Raw genomic sequence first — 15,774 nt, forward strand, 5'->3', positions numbered from 1 at the left:
CTGGAGAGAATTCCCCCTCCTCTCTTTCTCAGTAAAAGCAAAGTAACAGCAAACAGGAATAAAGAATTTCCTTCAGCAAACACACAATTGCAAATGTAGAAATCAAATTATAAGACTAATCCGCCTTTCTAATTAATACTCACTATTGAATAGTAGGAACTACTCCAGGAGAACTTGGAGACATGTCTGGCCTCTCTTAGATCCAAAAAGAGAACACTCTAACAAAGAACACAGACAAAGGCTTCCCTCCACAGAGATTTGAAATTATCTTGTCTCTGATTGGTCCTCTGGTCAGGTGGTCATCAGGTACTGCATGTTAACCCTTTACAAGTAAAAGAGACCTTAACCCTTATCTGTTTATGACAGGAACTTAGGGGAGCAGGGGGCTGATGGGGGGCTGCCAGTCCTCCCTGGTTCCAAGCCCCCACCAGCTAGCTGCAACAGGCTGCTCTTCCTGCAAGCAGTGGACAAAGCAGGTGGCTGCCAAATGATGTTAGAAGGGAGCATTGCATAACTTTAAACGAGCTAGTTCCCTAACGGATCAGCAACTTAACATCAAAACAACGTTAACTGGGACAACTTTAAGTGAGGAGTTACTGTACTCAGGAAACCAAACTGTTGTGTGTCTCAGTCTAGCAGCAGCAGTAGGCCCATTATCCTCTGATGTGGGCCACCTACCCTCAGGTTCATTCTGAGTGTCTGAGATCTACCAGCGTTCAAGCCTCACATTGGGTGCTATTTTTCAACTGACGCTTTGTGGTTACATAATCCTACTGCTTTAACCTTCCTCATTATTTGTCATTCTGAACTGCTTGTATCACATTTAAAGTTAGACAGTAAGCTATTTGAGGGAGCAACTTCTGTGTCTCCAGAGGAGTGCTTAGCACACTTTCGGATGCAAAGTAACAAATAACGATCACTTCTTTTAAAAAGTTTACCATTAACTTTGAGTAATCCCTTGCTTTCATATTATAGGATCAGTTGTTATACTACATGTCACTGTTAGATACACTAATTAAACCTCCTTTAACTGTTGCCTTGTCAGGCTAAATAAACCTAGATTTTACAGTCTCTTTTCATGTGTAAATTCCACCGAGGCCTCCAAGCATCATCATGGCTTTTCTCTGGACAGCTTCAATATTTTCTGTATGTAACAAACAGCTTAAAAATCATATTTCAAAAAAGGTTTGTTACATATGTTACTAATATCACTTGAGATTATTCAAGCAGTGCTATTTACAAATAAAATTTACTTTTCACCCTTAGTGCCGTCTTGTTTGTTTACTGTCTTCAAATTTCTCAGTTTACACAATGAAAATAGACTAGTCAGTTTCACATTTGTTTCTACTCAGGTTTCATTTGCAGGTTTTCCTGAACTAATTCTGTGTTATTAAATAAATAAAATGAAAATCCGTAGGAATAAAAAGTGAATCACAAAAACCTGTTTACTGTTTCATAAAAAGTTTTTTTTTTTTTAAACCACTTTCCCCCTCAGGGCCAGCTCCAGGCACCAGCCAAAAAAAGCTCATGCTTGGGGCGGCAGATTCTATGGGGCGGCAAAAACAAACAAACGAACAAAAAAAACAAAAACACTCTGGCCACCCTGTAGGGGGTGGCGGTGCGGAGGAGGGGAGCACCCTGCTGGGAGCAGGCTGCGACCTCCCTCTGCCCCAGCTGGTGCGAGGTCTGAGCAAGCCCGGCAGCCCGTGTCCTTCCCTCCCCACTGACCAGAGTGGCATGGAGCCCTCCCCGCAGGCAGTGCGGTGGTCGGGGCCGCATGGCGAGTGCCCTGCTGAAGCCCTGGCTGCCCCACTTCTCTCTCCCCCCACCCCTGCTAGCCAGGGCATGTCTGCAGCACAGGGAGTCCCCCTGCACCCTGGCTCTGGCCACCCCGCAGGTTGTTTCCCCCCCCCCCCCGCTTTGCTGCACCAGCCACGCTGCAGGTTCTCCTCCCTGCCCCACTTTGCCACTCCGGCCAGGCCCTGTTTCCCTCCCCCAGCTTTGCCATTCTGGCGCCCCCCCCTTCCCCCCCCCTTGGGGCAGCAAAAAAGCAGAGCCGGCTGGCCCTGTTCCCCCTATAACCTTAATTTTGGTTAAAAAATTCAGCTTAACCGTGCACTGTTAAGATGAAATGACCACTCCTGAAAATGCAGGATCAGTTCTGGCATGCATACCTATATTGCTTTTCTTTGACATATTTACTACTCCTATCATCATCATATATGGGCATATATTACAAAAAGTAAAAAAAAAAAAACAGTTGGCACAAATAAAATGCACTCTGTATCTGTCCCCTCCCACTGAAAAGATAAGTCCTTCTGCCAAATAAGAATCTGGAGTGCACAAATACACTTAGCACTGTGTCCTAAAAGTCATCAGAAGTAACAATGAAATAAGTTCAGCTTCATATCAATGTACGTGCATTATCTGTGTAAGGCGATGCTTGTTTTAACGTTGTTGCTGTCTATTGCATGAGTAGAGCCCTTCGTTTTCAGTTTTTATTTTCACCAGGAATTTATCAGGGTTTATTACCACAACAATAAAAACAGGCAAAAATCAGTGCAAAACACTATTAATGTTTCTGGGTAAATATCAGGGTTTATTTTGGTGGACGGAAAGACAGGAGAAAAAAGTACTAAGTAGATTCATGTTTTGAATTCCGTTCATCAGTGTGGTTTGCTGCAGAACTAAAACAGAACTCAAAATACAATGCCACCTCTGAATCTAAAAACAATACATCTCATTTAAAACTTTTCATTTGAATAAACAGTTTACTGTTGTAGACTTAAAACTATTAGCCTATATTTACATTTAAATAATTGGGCCACCCCATTTGCAGCCACATACACAACTTCATCCATTTCTCCTGTTTTTGTTATTTTTAAAACTTTCGAATACTTACTTGTGTTCTGAAACATTCTGATACAGATTTTCATTTTCTTCCCATTTTAGGGTCTCAGCAGATAACGGTTGCAAGATCTAACATCTTGAAATGTGTACATGGTGGACGCGAGATTCATCAGTATGTTCAGATGTGCACTCGCTTCAGAGCTTCCGTATGTGTCTGTTTATTGTGTGTATCTTCTAGACTAATACCTAGCCTCACCTCAACAGCTTTGCATATGCACACAGACTAATGTATTATCATATCATGCAATGTATTGTATTTTCCTAATAAAACAAGTTGTTTTTTATGTATTTGAATGCTACAAAAGTAGGGTGAAAATTGGAAAAACTGAATACTTTTTGTAAAACCTGGGAATTTTTCAGTAAAAATTGGTTTAATCTGAAAATGAAGGGGCTTACACATGAGCTAGAGGCTGTGGAGGTCTTGGTTGTGAGGAGGCAACAAGACATTGATAAAACTCAGTGGTTGAGTTCAGTAAGTGGCAACAGTAGGAGCCATGCCTAGCTGGGGATGAAGCAGAGTCTGAGCTGTAAAAGCGAAAATGAAAGTTGCAGTGTTCCCATTTTGGTACCTAGGCTATGGCAGCTGAGTGGGCTTTTCTTCCCCAGCAGACTATACCACATCTAATTCCATTTAACTGTGGCTGCTGACACCACTGCAGACTGGAGCAGCCCAGGCTAAGTAAATCCCCACAGGTCCAGGGACCTGAAATAGATCCGATTTTATAAGAGACAATGTGTTAATAGAAGGGCCTCTTACTTGTTAAGGACTCTGGTAGAAGTCTGGACTTGAAAGTATTTGCCAGTTCCAAGGATTAGTGCAAAGATGTGGCAGAGACCATGTCCATCCCAAATATTCAAGACACCGTGTCCTAGAAAAATCAGTTTTAGTTAAATTATCCATATAAAAATTGTAAAATTCTACAATTATAGGTGTCAGAATTGGCATAGATAAACATTTTGTTTGCAAGGTAACTTTGAAGAAATCTGCAATGGGAAGGTTAACAGAGACCAAGAAATGATAAACACATCCAAGAAAGGCATGTGCAACTCTAAGACATCAGTATCATGTCATAATAGTACATTCTGCATTGTTTTCTATGCTTTTAATAATGCACCCAATCATCCTATTTGCTTTTTTTTTTAAATTGCTATTGCACATACAGCAGATATTTATATGATTACCCATGGCCTGATTAATCATAGACGCAGAGCACTCACAGCTTCCCCTGGCTTCAGGGGGAGTGGTTGGTGCTCAGCACATCTGGAAATCAGGCCACTAGTCTTTTCTCTTAGAAGATCCTCCAAGCTGTGAGCAAATAGCAGATGGGCACTCCAATATGGTAAGAAAGTTGGAGAAAACCTGCCTGCTTGACTTTGGGTTGGGAATGAAGCAAACCCATTTTTTGGCTCACCCAAGTCTATGTTGATGCTATAATTGCTCTCTAAAGTTCCTGCTAGGATAACAGCTATGGTCAACAATTTACATCTCCTGCTTTGGTGTGCCTAGTGTTTAAGAAACTTCTTGATCTCTGTGCACTAGAAATAAAAATCACTGGCTCTGAAGAGTAACAGCCTCCTACATAGTCCCCATCTGTCTAAGCAGCTGTGCTATATTCATACAGTTTTAAATGGCCATTTCCCTTGCACTGGGATTCTGCGCACCTTTAAAAATGTTAAATACATTTAGAAGAACAAAGGAATATAGGTTTGAAGAATCAACGAGCTATCCCCACTGATGCATACACTGTCCTCATCACTGTAAAAGTACCTCATGTGCATTCTAGCTAAAGGTGTAGGAAGAATTATTTTGTGTAAACCATGTTTCCTAATGACCTGGCTGTAATTCATGAGCTGAGAACAGATATGCTGGTAGTCTGACTATGCAACTGGGTTAGGATTTTGTACTGCCACACATCACAGTAGGATAAGTGCAAGTGTCATTTTTAGGGTGGAAAGGCCTTTTCAAAGAGGAAAGGTCTGCAACATTTGCCCAAAATGGTCAGACTTCAGATAATCTCTTCTGGAAATTTGTTCCAGAACAAGATTCCTTGATCAAGAACATTTTGTACACAGCTCTTGGAGAATTCATCTTTGTGAGCTGTAATGCCCTACAAGAGATTCACAGAGCGAAATTCCGTCTCTGATGTTGCTGGGGCTTGATCTGTTGCTTTGAAAATTAGGGGCAAAAAGACTTAAATTGTTATCAGAAGCTGCCTAGGACCCAGTGGAGGGATTTGAGCATGGGGCTGATATGCTCATGTCCTAGACCATGGAAAATAGGAAACTACACCCTATATGACCTGGAATTTGTGAACGGACTTCACAGCATCAGAGAATAAAAGCAAATTACAGAAAATTGGAGATATATGAAGAGTACATGTTAAATATAGAAACCAAATCCAAACAAAATACTAAAGTTCCTCTATTTTTCCACTTTAAATGCAAATCCTACTATTGAACTGGAATATACCTCTATGTTTCAGATCAGAACCTAGTTAATGGGGAATAGGTCTGAATGAGTACTGCTGAGATACTTCAAAGTATTGGACAGCTGTTACTTTCACTCCACACTATCTGGGTTCTTGTATTAACCCCTGCGAAAATGTTAGTTTCTGTTCTCCCCCAAAGTCAACCCGCCACCACCTCTCTTCCTTACTGGTAACAGCCAAGATTAAAATAATTGAATAGATGAGTAAGGCACAATTGTGTCATGTTCATGGGTAAGATCATAATACACATTGCCTATTGTCCAGAAGCCCTCTTACCTGAGCCTATGGATAGCAAAGAGTTTAGTTTTGCATTTAATTTTGGCAACTGAGGTTAACAGTCCTTGTTTCATCTGAGAGGAGGTTCCATAGACTTGGTTGGGCTTCCATGAAGGTTCAATCTCCCATACTTGTGACTATCCCTTCTCTTGGTTGAGTTTCACTGCACTAGTGCACTGGAGGTGATGAGAGAAGGCAGAGTCAGAGAGAAGTAGTCTCATATAGATAGGATCCCATTCAATTAAGCATGTTGACAGTCAAGAGACCTTGAACTGGGCTGTGTTCATTACACAGCCAGCATAGAGTAGTGAAGCTGGCCTGTGGAGGAAAGTAGCCACACTGAGGTGGCCTGAATCAGCTGATGTTGGTCAAGGAATGGAACTTCATTCCTTAATAGAGAATTGTTGTAGTAAAGCCCTAATGTTAGAAATGGATAGATTACCACAGCCACAGCTCACACCTGGTCAGATGGAAATGGACATACCTTGCCCTCATAGTAGCTAGATGGGCACTGCAGCATGGAAGCTAAGAAGGACCCCAAGGCGGTGGGCCAATTTAACAAGAAGAAGGCAGCTGCCTCAATAATTTGAGCTGTTATGAAGGAGAGACTCTCTTAGTACTGCTTATCATCTCCTCAGTGTTAGCCAGGTACAGCTTTAGGCTGCTCTCCCCATCCAAGATAGGAGGAAACACAGGCTAACTGTCACATAAGTGAGACTTAGAGCTGAGTGCTAACCACATATGGTGGCACTTCCAGTCCAGACCACCACAAGCTCTCCCAGGTCTCTGATTTGTTGGGGGCTGAAAAAAGCAGACAACCTGTTAGAAGATGGTCAATTATGTAATCAATTCAATTTGAAAGAGATTAAAAGAAAGTAACTTCTATTGTATAAAATCTATGACTACCGAAAGAGAGATTCTCCGTTGCTCATTCCGTAAGAGAACACTTGAGATTAAGGAGTGGGGAGGAATGGAGAAAATGTAACTGGACGATACAGAAAAGCATCACTCTATTGGAAATAAGGATCAACAGGAAACACGCACACTTAAGTTTTATTAGCAGTGACAATTTAGTGCAATACATTTACTCACATAGCAGCTGTTCAGGTCCATCACATACCATTTATTTTAAGAATTAATAAGAGTAGAAGTAACCCTCTGGTGTAGTGCACATGGGCACCATGCTGATGCACATGCTGTGTCAGTTGCTAGAGTACATACACGCCTAATTTGCACTGAGAAGTAGCAAAATTGGAGAAAATAGTTTTAACGAGATTTCAGTTTTAAGGTGACCAGAGTAACAAAATCAAATAGATTTGAGAAGAACAGTTGTGTTTTTGCAGTACTGTGCCCCTTAATTTTGTCAGTTTAGGCAAGAGGGTGTGCTTTTGTAGTTAAAAATTCAACCCCCTCATGCATGCCTCTTGTCCTTTCCTTTCTTATCCTCCTCATTCCCTTCTGCTTGACAGTTTGTATTTAAAAATTTACATTGCAAGGTACACATTTCATTATGCGCTGAACAGGTAACATCAGCACTGAATTGTTTAGTTATCCTATTAGATGCTTCCAAGCATTAAAATATTTTGTATTGTACACTCAAGTACTAGGCAGACTAAGAGAAATGTTGACCAAAAAAGTAAAAAATTGAAACCTTTGGGAGTTAGGAATATGCAATCAATTTGACCCCCCCCCCACTGAATTATAATATAAGGTGACTAAAATAAATGGAGTACTTCCGATTGGTCAAATTAATAATTTTATTTCCATCTGTTAATGAATTATTTGCCTACCCAGTAGAGTCCAAAGTAGATCTGACATACAGACATGAATACAATTAAATACAGGAGAATTTGAACTATATACAAAGACAAGTGAAAAACATACATTTACATAATCAAAAAAATCTTTATATTATCTATCAGTTCTTGCAAATGTCATAAGCTATATTGAGCCACTGCCTTTACTGGAAATTAAAATATATCTATTTCAAGTTTTTTAAAATTATAATGCAACTTTAACATTTGCCATTTTGATATTGAAAGTTTAAAATTTGTTTTCAAGTACACAAAATGTGGCACTTAATAGGGATCACAAAAAACTTTTGTTGTTGAATATTCTACAGTTTGTGGTATCTAAAGTCCAAGTAGGTTTATATATTGATATGCAAGCTATAAAGAGATACTTACATGGTGGAAACTGTGCAAAAACAATTCAAACTAAGGCTAGTACTCAAATTAAGGATGTAGGGACATGCTACTCAACCACAACCCCAGACTTAATCCCTTACATTTATATACTCTTATTACCTTCCCTGTACACAGTAATTTAAGTATGATGGCTCAGATATGAGAGCCATTTACCTTAATTCATTTAAAAACTATTGGAGGTTTTAATAGTAGAGTGTATGTGGCCCTAAATTACTAGACAGTGTCATGGTGGACTGCTTTTTCTGCATGTGACAGATGCTTCTGAATAATTTAAAGAGAATAAAGTTCTTGCTCAGTTTGTCTTCCAAGACATGCAAAGAAGAAAAAAAAACAAGCAAGAAAAAGGTTTTTCTATAAACAAAAAGATACAGAAATTAATTGCACTGTCATGAAAATATTTTAGGAAAGTCTTCATTCAGCACTAGGTTTAAATAATTCAGTGCAAGTGAGAGCAATTACTGGCGATTATATCCTTTTAATATGTAGAGAGTATTGCCAGGGTGCATAGGTTGCAGTACAGCAGGCTTTTCCATGTAACACAATCTTTGATTATATAAAGGATGAGAGTAGCGCAAGTATTACGTTTCTCCAAGGTAAGTCACCATATTGCTACATAAAGACCATATTCTGCACAACATTGTGTATTCTTGGATAGACACCTCTTCAAAGTTTAAATTGCTAATTAGAGCAGCTTCTTTAATTTAAAACAATCCATTCTCCCACCGGTGGAGTAGTAAGATAATATTACTTATTATGTGTTAATTACATACCTCATGAAATTCTGTTTTTGGAAGTCTTGGGGGGAGGGGTAAAAAGAAAAAAAATCTGAAAAATTTATTATAAAAACAGTCTACAAAATATCTGGCAGTTTATTTTTGTTCATGTTTCACAGACTAACCTCAAGTCTTAAAGATGCCTTGATAGATATTGTTATAATATTGTATTGAATTGTGGAACAAAACATTGGCCCAAGTGTGAGGTATGTACAGAGATCATAGAAAACTGATGTTAACATCTTGCCCACATATAGAAGTATTACAGTTAAATGCATCAATTCACCCAGGCACCATATCTCCTTGTAATTCTGTGCTGAAATAAAAATTCTCTTGAATAGCACTCAGTCAGTCCTGAAAATAAATGGTAAACTGGCTAATGATGCAGATTCAGATGCAGCTTTTTGAAAAAACATGCACCTGACCAAACGTTTATTTATTTTAAAAGAGCTATACAAGCTTTATTGCACATTTTAATCCTCAAGACAATGAGTGACCAATTAGACTGCACTCGTTCAGCATTCCTACCCCAACATCAATACCTAGCCAGTGATTGAAGCCTAAATTACATATATTTAAGATTAAACAGCCCAGTGTACTGTTAGCATTGTATGTGTCTAAAACCTGTCAGTATAGAAGCAGAATACACAGCAAAGTGAATGTACTGAACTTTAAACATTACACTAGGTATGCTTTAGAGAGGACCAAGATTTGTCTAGTCTGGTATTCAGTTGATGAAAACCTTTTTATAAACAGCATGCCCAGAGAAAAGGCATTGATTTACTGCTCAACTATGATTATAGGGAAACACTGAACAGTATTAAATCAAGAAATCATCTTACCACAGATTAGGAAACACTTCAATACTGTGATTCAAATCAAGTAATTCCTGGGCAATTATGATATACCAGAAATGAAATACTTTCACATTATGGAAGTTGGCGATCTACTCTACACCTCTGAGCCCGTAAGTATAGGTCTGCAAGAATTCCAGTTAAAGAAAGATTAGTGGCTGGCTAACAGCATATTAATTCAATGCATTACCCTGGTATACAATTTAATATTGCATTAAGTTTTTGCCTGTCACAGAACTCATTTTATTTGGACAAACTGCACTGCAGGTAAAACTACATGCAAAATGCTCTCCAATAACTTGCTGCCTGCCACCCTCATCATGATAAGATTCAAATGAAAGCATTTATTCATACTGTAGGCAATGTAACTTATTTATCTGGGGGGAAAGGGGCAGGAGCAATTACAAGCATTTAAGAAATAAAAAAAAATCCAGAACTCATGTTCAAGCACTTCAAAAGAAGTAGAGGGAAACGAACATCAGCTGCTTCATTGGTGACACATACCGACCTGTTCGCGCAGACCTTCAAGAACTTTTAACACGAACAAGCTACTTTTGACAATATGACTGGACCCTAAGAAAGCTGTTTAGATATGCACAAGTTAATTCTCCAAAAATCCATTTTACTACAACTGGGTGGGCAACCTGTTGCTCCTTTAATCTTCAAGGCATCACAAACGCATGACGACATTTCCATCAAGATCCAGGTGAGGCTGTCCTGAGAAGAATTCAAGTGCTTAGATATAAATTGGATGGTACTGTTTGTGATTGAGTTTTTTCCTACAAGTTGGGCAAGAGTTAGCATTTCTAAGGGAGTCACGGAGGCACTGACTACAGAAGACATGGCCGCATTTGGTTGACACGATAAGTCGTCCACTTTGTATAATCTGAAAGAGAAGAAACTATAAAGCTGAAGTCTATGAGAAAGTATTGCTCTTGGGCAAAGCCTGATTACATAACACAACTGTGTAAGAGCAAATCTTTGCAATCCATAATATTCGGTGACTTTAGCGCTGTTTATTCAAGACTTAACATGGAAACATGCATTGTCGTCAGCTGGCTCTCAGGAGCAAGCTACCCTTAACAAATATACTGCCAGATATGATGTTTTTATGACGTATGGCTCAACAGATCAGATTTAAATTACCATTTAAATAAATACTTAAATTTAGCAATTCAGAGTCTTAGTCACTAGGAGCAGTCAGTGAGGTACTGTTTAGTAGCATGTTTGTCACAACTTGAGAATGGAAGAGTCTTCTAATGCAGGTAGTAAAGGAATATTAGAAATTGAAATATGCTACATCATAGTTAGTTTATTCTTCTATTAAGGAAACTGAATATCCTACAAAAGATCCTGGAGAAGATGCTATCACCCTTATGCACTGACTTAAAAACTAAGATTTTCTCTAATGTGTACAATAGTTAGACTTTCTAAATACAACTAGCTAACAAGTGTAGTGATTCTGTACCTCACATTTTAATTCTTCCTTCAGTGGAACAAAAAATATTATAGACAAGGTGTAAGTTCTTACCTCTGAGTATCCATCCATGCAAATTGGACAACTAACGGTACCTGAAGGCCTAAAAAACCCCCAAAACAATATATTAGTTCCATTATGCACTGGAAACTTCAGACAATAGTATCTGGTTATTTTGTGTCCTTGTGTTTGCCTCAGGCAAGAACCTCTTCTCTTCCTCAGACTCAAGAAACTAGGCTTTCAGCCAACTTCTATTATGCTGAATCAGACGCTCACCTGGGGCATGCTCATGTTAGACTCTCAATTTGTTACACTAACGAGATTAGGGTCTCCTACACCTCACAGGAGAAGGCCCTTATTTTTGTTCACCCTTTTCATGTTTACCATTTCTTCCCCCTCATCCCCACTGTAATTGTCCTAACAACAAAGTAGTAATTTTTTAAAATAGTGGTAACTTACAGCACTGTACAGGTTACACGTAGCATATAGAAGGGCAAGGCAGTCTCCAGAAGCTTTTTGGAACAGAGTTCACAATTTTAAGAACTAGCTGTTCCTTGCAGAAGCACATTGTAACAGGTTAACTGAACTACTCCAAGTTCTTTCATTTTAGAACAGCATGCAAACATTTCAACTCCAAATCCCTCTCCTGGCTGAGGCTCATCACATCATCTCATATACCAAGCAACAAAAACCACAAACTATTAGATAAGTAAATAAGCAAAGAGAAGGGGGATGGAGGGAAGGTGGGCGCTCATGAACTTCCTGAGTATGAATTGAGTGATCATGGAGAGCACAATGAAGCCTGCTTGAAAATTTTATTTATTGTTTATGTTAAGCTCTGTTGAGTTTCCCTTTAACATTCTCCACTGCAGATATTTTCACTAGTGGCTGGACTGCCGAAGTTGATGGCAGCGATAACATGCTAGAATACAGGCACCACTCAAGGTGGATAAAAACTGATTTTAAAAAATTTAAACATTGGTGTATTTTTAAAAACAAATCTATTTAAAATTAAATTTGAAATGAATATCATCTATGTTAAGGCCTAAACTTCTTAGAATCATTTATATTCAATGCAAAAATTATTAAGCAGTACATTTCTTGCCAAGTTTTAAAGGAAGTTAACCACTGCACTGGTGGAAGCTACTGGCAAAACATCTGAAATCAGTGTTTGTTGAAGTGCTAAGCCAGCTTTTGACAGCACTTAGTCTCTCTGCACTTGCAGAAGAGGTTGTTTTTGTCATTTCAGTTTATTCAGCTAGTTCACTTTAGTGACTAGTTCATTCGAAGTTCAGAAAGCAATTGGGAGTGGTAAAAGCAGAAAATCTTGTTTTCTTCTTCCAATCTTCGAATTTAAAAAAAAAAAAGTAGGTGAGAGGAGACTTCTACTAGTTCTAAAAAAAATCTTCCAGGACTTGGTGACCGGAAACAATCTGTTCACTTCATCAACTACAGACACATACTTCCCCCTTTGTTTAAATAAATCAGTTAAATTTTAAATGCAAAACAAGTTGATAATATGCTGGATAAACTTTTTTCTTATGTAAGAATTTAACAAACACTTAAAATGCTGTTTTTGTGCATTCTGAATTGAGTTTGAATTTCTATCCAGAGATGGATACAAGTAAAAAAACAAAAAAACAAAAACACACCTATTAAATAGACATCATTCACCATTTTCTAACAAAACAAAATTTAAAAAAAATAGTAAAAATAGAGAATCTGTATAAAAGTAGAGTTAAGCTATAATTATTTAAACATGCATACAGTATTTCCTCTGGGTAAGCAAAAAAAAGAAACACCAAGTTTAGTGTCAAGGCTATATTTCATTTCAAATAATATTTTAAGGGTTACCAACTAATGAGAAAAGCAAGCACAAACTACAAGTGCAAAACACATTACAATAGATTTAAAATCAAGCCTTCCTACTTGTCGATTAAAATCAGTGATTTTAATCAGGATTCATATCAATCCATCCTGACCACACTCCAGGACCATTTATGTCATTAGTACCCAGCTTCATAGAAGATTGATAGCTCTAGGGACGGCAGAACACAGAATCATTTAGATGTGCACTCATGTCCATTATAGCTACACTTAGACACAAGATGGTTGGTTTCAAGTAAGCCATATTATTGTCTTGCATAGGAGATTTTTTAAAAAAGTGATCCAAAATAAACTGGGAAAATAAGTTAAAATAAAAGATGGACAATTTCTGATTAACACCAATATTCTGTCCTAGGAAGGGATTTCCCCCTACGCTACTGACCTCTGTATATTGCTACAACAGTGCATAGGGCTTCAGAAGTGCATCACTTGGGGTGGGAGGGAATTGTAGATGGTTCCTGTGCCTGTACAAACACCACAGGCTGCCCTACTCAGCCTCCTAGCAAATTCCAGAAGAGGGGCTATGGCAGAGGAGGAATGGCATGATGGAGTTCCTAGGGCGAAAGAAGTACGCTGCGCCTTTTGCGAGTTATTCTCATCACAATTCATCTCGCTTTATATATGCAAATCCTCAGCCAAAGTCTATATGGATATAAGCTACTTGAGAGGTAGGTAGAATAGTGTATTTGTACATTAACTTTGTCTTGAGTCAGATCATGGTCTTATTCCATTAAGCAATGATCAAGCTATCTACTGTCCCAAATAAGGTCAACCCAAATAAAGTCTGGTGACCAACAGATTCTAGTAGTTGGGGGAGCCAAATTTTTAGGTCAGAAGAGACCTTTTGGCATTTTTATAAGTTTGCACAATGGTTACTTACAGCGAATGTAGTTTTCCCACTTGCTTTAGTGAGCACTGAATTCGCATCACACACAAAGCTAGATGCTGATCCTCAGAAAGTTTGAATTCACTTCATTGGCAGTGTTCAGACATATCTAACACTACCATTCCTTCAGGGTTAATTTGAGGGGGCTTCCCAATCAGCTTCCTCCCTAATAATTGTACCACTTGAGGAGCTCAGGCCTGTTACGTGCTGCCTGAGCTACTGCCTTCAAACAAAAGAAGTTTTTAGACTTCAAGCTATTTTATGCCTCTTACCTACAGCTTCCATCTACAGATCTCTGTGCTAGAGAAGTGTTAAAAGCAGTAATGTGCAGATTAGATGATATTTATATAGGGGAGGGGAAAAGGAAGAAATGTGTAATACAGAATTGAAGACTGCACTAGACTTAGTAGAATAACTGAATGATGGAATATTCCTTCTACATGAAAATGTTGTGCCTGAATTTGGTGATTGGGAGTTTCTAGAATTTGAAGTACACAACAAAGACTGGCCATTCTACCTGGCAAGTTTAGCAAAGAGAGCTCTCAGAGAACACAGATGAAAGGTTTTCCCCAAAAAGTAGTTTTCAAAGTCAGAGAGAGAGAGAGAGAGAGCGCGCGCGCACATGAAGATGGCTAGCTAGCTCAATTATAAAAAAAAGTGTATATAAAATGTGTCTCTGTAGGTTTTAAATTTAGAACTATCAGGGGAAGACAAGTGAGGGCTGCTTAATCTTGAAATCATCTGGCACCCTCATTCTCCTCTTATCCCCTTCTTTTGGGAATCAGTAGGCATTTAAAAAGCTCTGCAGGATGAAGGATCCTTTTTGCATTTGTGGACATGGAAAGAGATTTATTTCCAAAATTACATGGAAAGCCTGTGATAGTGTAATTATAATCTTGGCATATTCTAATCAAAGAAAGAAGGAAAATGACTACAGCTAAATTATTTTTCCATTAATTATTGAACACTTGCTTAATTCAGCAATTCAAATTGGGATTCTGGTGGTAGACAGATGACTAGATTCAGTCTCAGGGCTGTAATTACATTAAATGATTCTAGTGATAAACTGTGTACCCTTTGGGAACATATTCCTTGTTTTACCCCAAGGTAAACGTATAGCTAATCATTGTATGAATTATGCTTGTACATGGGTACTTAAAGAACTAGCTGGAGCAATCTCATGGAGAATGGGCGAGGTCCCAGAAGGTAGGAGAAGGAAAATATAATTTTTATCTTTCTTAAAAAAAAAAGGACTTGTAGAGTTATAGCCCAGTCAGCCTAACCTGGGTATTTGGAAAAAAAATACTGGAACAAATTAAAACAATGTATTTATACATACCTGGAGGATAACAGTTTTAAGAATAGCCAGCATGTCTCTGTCAAGCACAAATCATGCCAAACCAACCTATTTTTCTTCTATGACAAGCTCTAGTGGATATGAGGAAGCAGTTTAAGTGACGCATCTTGATATTAGTAAGGCTTTTGATACAGTCCCACATAACATTCTTATAAGCCAACTACAGAAATGTGATCTACGTGAAATTACTATAAGGTGGGTGCACAACTGTCTGAAAGACCATACTCAGTAGTGATCAATAGTTTGCTGTGAGACTAGGAGGGTGCATCTAGTGGGGTTATGGAGGGGTTAGTCTTGAGAGCAGAACTATTCAATATTTTCCATTAATGACTTGGATAGTGGAGAGTATACTTATAAAACGTGCGGAGGATGCCAAACTGGGAGGGGTTGCAAGCACTTGGGAGAACAGGATTAGCGGGCAAAATGACCGTGACAAATTGAAATCGTCTGAAATCAACATAATGAAATTCAATAAAGATAAGAACCAAATGCTATAATTAGGAAGGAGAAATCAAATGCACAGCTACAAAATGGGGAATAATTGGCTACATGGTAGTACTGCAGAAAAGATCTGGGGTTTATAGTGGATTACAAATTGAATGAGCCAACAAAGTGATGCAGTTGAAAAAAGGCTAATATTCCGGGTTGTATTAAGAGA

At 38.5% G+C, this 15,774-nt stretch overlaps 1 protein-coding gene across 4 annotated transcripts in view; it reads right to left on the bottom strand.

The window, feature by feature from the left end:
* Positions 1 to 7,414: 7,414 nt before the first annotated feature.
* The window catches only part of RNF4 (ring finger protein 4), a 37,208-nt gene continuing 28,848 nt past the window's right edge, over positions 7,415 to 15,774 (bottom strand). For all 4 annotated transcript variants that reach the window (XM_039539493.1, XM_039539495.1, XM_039539494.1 and 1 more), the window contains 2 exons: positions 11,041 to 11,089; positions 7,415 to 10,395 (listed from right to left, as the gene is read on the bottom strand). In XM_039539493.1, the coding sequence (XP_039395427.1) occupies positions 10,246 to 10,395; positions 11,041 to 11,089 (199 nt within the window). In that variant the 3' untranslated portion in view covers positions 7,415 to 10,245. The remainder of the gene's footprint in view (positions 10,396 to 11,040; positions 11,090 to 15,774) is intronic.

This window comes from Mauremys reevesii, linkage group 5, assembly GCF_016161935.1.
Source record: "Mauremys reevesii isolate NIE-2019 linkage group 5, ASM1616193v1, whole genome shotgun sequence".
In the NCBI taxonomy this organism is placed as follows: Eukaryota; Metazoa; Chordata; order Testudines; family Geoemydidae; genus Mauremys; species Mauremys reevesii.